Genomic DNA, 3281 nt, shown 5'->3' with positions numbered 1-3281 from the left:
GGGGGGGGGGGGGAAAGGGCACAAAAACCAAGGGGACCAAAAATAAAGACATAACCACCAAGAGAACCGGTACGGAATAACCAATCATATGAAAAAATGCAGATAATGAGCATAGATGTAAAGGAATTATTAATATGCATTAAGAAATGATAAAAAATTAATAACTCAATAAAACTTAAAAAATAAATAAATAAGTAGATAAATAAAAAATTAAGAAATTAAGGATCAGCGAGAGAAAGGGAGGAAGCACACGAATATGAGAAAGAATAAAAAACTAAGAGGTTGAAAATGCAAAAAATTAGGACTTATAAAAAATTAAGAATTAGATAAATAAAAAAAAGGCTCAAACCCTAACATAAATAAATAAAAGAACAAAAATTAATAAATAAAAGCAAGAGCAAAAAATTAAGAACTTATATACAACTAAGTCTAAAAAATCGAACAAGCCAAAAAATATTTTTTAACCCCAAGAGAAAGAACAAGAGGAGAAATATTAGAAAGGCCCCGATACCTAAATAAAGAAGCTCAACACAAGAAGAAAAACTCGGGAGCAAAAAAACTAAATAAATAGATCGGACCTAAGACCACACATGCTACTAAAAGAAAATGCGTAAATGTGCCAAGTGCGAAACAACCACAACACTGGAACCAACCCAGAATAAAGAAGATAAGTACAAGGAGATAAAAAGTAAAACATGAATGAATAACAGAGGAAAAAATAAAAAACAAGACATCAAGATGGCAGACCCAAGGCTGAAACCACCGGCACAGGAACGAGCTAAGGGGTAAGAGCGACACAGACGGCTAAGACGGAATGCAAAAAGAGAGACAACAGGAGGCAACCTGATAAAAGAGCACAGAGAATATGAGGAGGAAGGAGCTCGGAGACCACGAGGTGGGGCCAGGAGACTGGAGACGAAAAAAGGGGGGGGGGGGGGGGGGGGGGCTCCCCCATAAACCGGACGGGCCAAATTGGGGGAGTGACAGGGGGAGGCTAGGGGACAAACCCCGAGGGGGCAGGATAGCTTGAGAAGCATCAAGGGTGATGCTGAGTCTTAAGCGAGCCCAGGAGAGGTTGCCAAGACAAGCTAATGGACCATCCATCATCTCGATTGAGGTTGATGGGATGATAGTTAATTTCAATAGCTTCCTTAAGTTTTCTTTTGAAGAAGTTATCCTCCTTGGAAAGAATTTTGGCGGCCTCCAGACAAATGTGATGCTTGGTGGCCGCAGAATGTTCAGCAAGGGCAGATTTATGGGTTCTATCATGTCTGATATCTGCACCATGCTCCCGAATTCTGGTACGAAAAGAACGGCCTGTTTCCCCTATGTAAGGGGCCCCACAAGAGCACTCAATCTTGTAGACTCCCGAGTCGAGGAAAGAGTCTTTGGTGTCCTTAAGGGGAGGAACTCGATGACGTAACTGCGAAAGGGGTTTGAAAGCAGTATGAAGACCCTTTTTAGATAAGATCTTGGCCAACTTCTGAGAGATGCCATCAACAAAAGGAAGGGTGGCAAACCGGGGAGGCTGGTTGGGCGGAGGACTGAGGGTACACCTAGAAAGAAAGAAGGACTTGGCTCGGTTGATAGCCTTAGAGATCTGCTTGTGAGAATATCCATTTAACATGAATACTTGACGAAGATGAGTGAGCTCTTCATGCAAGTGGTCATCATCACAGATTCTGAAAGCTCTAAGGGCGAGGGTCTTAAGGATGCCAACCTTCTGGCTGGGGTGATGGTGGGAGGATGCGTGCAAGTACAAGTCAGTGTGGGTGGTTTTTCGGTGAACCTTGCGACCGAATGACCCATCAGCCTTTCGAATAAGAAGGACATCTAGGAAAGGCAACTGATAGTCCGATTCGAGCTCTTTGGTGAAGGAAATGTTGGTGACCAAACTGTTGATGTGAGAGTGAAATAGTTCAAGGTTCTCAAGCCCATGCGGCCAACAAACATTAGTGTCATCAACGTATCGTTTCCACCATTTCTGCGGCCACCAAGCATCACATTTGTCTGGAGGCCGCCAAAATTCTTTCCAAGGAGGATAACTTCTTCAAAAGAAAACTTAAGGAAGCTATTGAAATTAACTATCATCCCATCAACCTCAATCGAGATGATGGATGGTCCATTAGCTTGTCTTGGCAACCTCTCCTGGGCTCGCTTAAGACTCAGCATCACCCTTGATGCTTCTCAAGCTATCCTGCCCCCTCGGGGTTTGTCCCCTAGCCTCCCCCTGTCACTCCCCCAATTTGGCCCGTCCGGTTTATGGGGGAGCCCCCCCCCCCCCCACCATAAACCCCCCTCCCCCCCCCCCCTTTTTTCGTCTCCAGTCTCCTGGCCCCACCTCGTGGTCTCCGAGCTCCTTCCTCCTCATATTCTATGTGCTCTTTTCTCAGGTTGCCTCCTGTTGTCTCTCTTTTTGCATTCCATCTTAGCCGTCTGTATCGCTCTTACCCCTTAGCTCGTTCCTGTGCCGGTGGTTTCAGCCTTGGGTCTGCCATCTTGATGTCTTGTTTTTTATTTTTTCCTCTGTTATTCATTCATGTTTTACTTTTTATCTCCTTGTACTTATCTTCTTTATTTTGGGTTGGTTCCAGTGTTGTGGTTGTTTCGCACTTGGCACATTTACGCATTTTCTTTTAGTAGCATGTGTGGTCTTAGGTCCGATCTATTTATTTAGTTTTTTTGCTCCCGAGTTTTTCTTCTTGTGTTGAGCTTCTTTATTTAGGTATCGGGGCCTTTCTAATATTTCTCCTCTTGTTCTTTCTCTTGGGGTTAAAAAATATTTTTTGGCTTGTTCGATTTTTTAGACTTAGTTGTATATAAGTTCTTAATTTTTTGCTCTTGCTTTTATTTATTAATTTTTGTTCTTTTATTTATTTATGTTAGGGTTTGAGCCTTTTTTTTATTTATCTAATTCTTAATTTTTTATAAGTCCTAATTTTTTGCATTTTCAACCTCTTAGTTTTTTATTCTTTCTCATATTCGTGTGCTTCCTCCCTTTCTCTCGCTGATCCTTAATTTCTTAATTTTTTATTTATCTACTTATTTATTTATTTTTTAAGTTTTATTGAGTTATTAATTTTTTATCATTTCTTAATGCATATTAATAATTCCTTTACATCTATGCTCATTATCTGCATTTTTTCATATGATTGGTTATTCCGTACCGGTTCTCTTGGTGGTTATGTCTTTATTTTTGGTCCCCTTGGTTTTTGTGCCCTTTCCCCCCCCCCCCCCTCTCCTTTTAGGACTGCTTGTGAGGGCCTGGTCTACTCATTCCA

The 3281-nt window shown here is 41.6% G+C and overlaps 1 protein-coding gene across 1 annotated transcript; it reads right to left on the bottom strand.

Moving 5' to 3' along the window:
* Positions 1-1036: 1036 nt before the first annotated feature.
* On the bottom strand, positions 1037-2498 carry LOC149546178 (uncharacterized). The gene is made up of 2 exons (XM_089793906.1): positions 2452-2498; positions 1037-2045 (listed from the first exon to the last, which is right to left on the bottom strand). Exons 1-2 carry the CDS (start codon positions 2496-2498, stop codon positions 1037-1039), a joined length of 1056 nt encoding a protein of 351 aa, XP_089650032.1.
* Positions 2499-3281: the final 783 nt, after the last annotated feature.

This window comes from Cupressus sempervirens, chromosome 7 (assembly GCF_028749045.1).
Source record: "Cupressus sempervirens isolate cs-2001-9-10 chromosome 7, ASM2874904v1, whole genome shotgun sequence".
NCBI classification, from domain to species: domain Eukaryota; kingdom Viridiplantae; phylum Streptophyta; class Pinopsida; order Cupressales; family Cupressaceae; genus Cupressus; species Cupressus sempervirens.
Note: the sequence above shows the minus strand (reverse complement) of the source record. Positions and strands in the feature narration are given on the sequence as shown.

What these genes read in the sequence shown, in the direction of transcription:
- LOC149546178 (XM_089793906.1), bottom strand. Translation starts at nt 2,498, where the DNA reads ATGGCAGACCCAAGGCTGAAACCACCGGCACAGGAACGAGCTAAGGG. An exon ending in GCACAGGAACGAGCTAAGGG is followed by an intron (nt 2,046 to 2,451) that starts GTAAGAGCGATA and finishes CTTTTGAAGAAG; the next exon opens with TTATCCTCCTTGGAAAGAAT.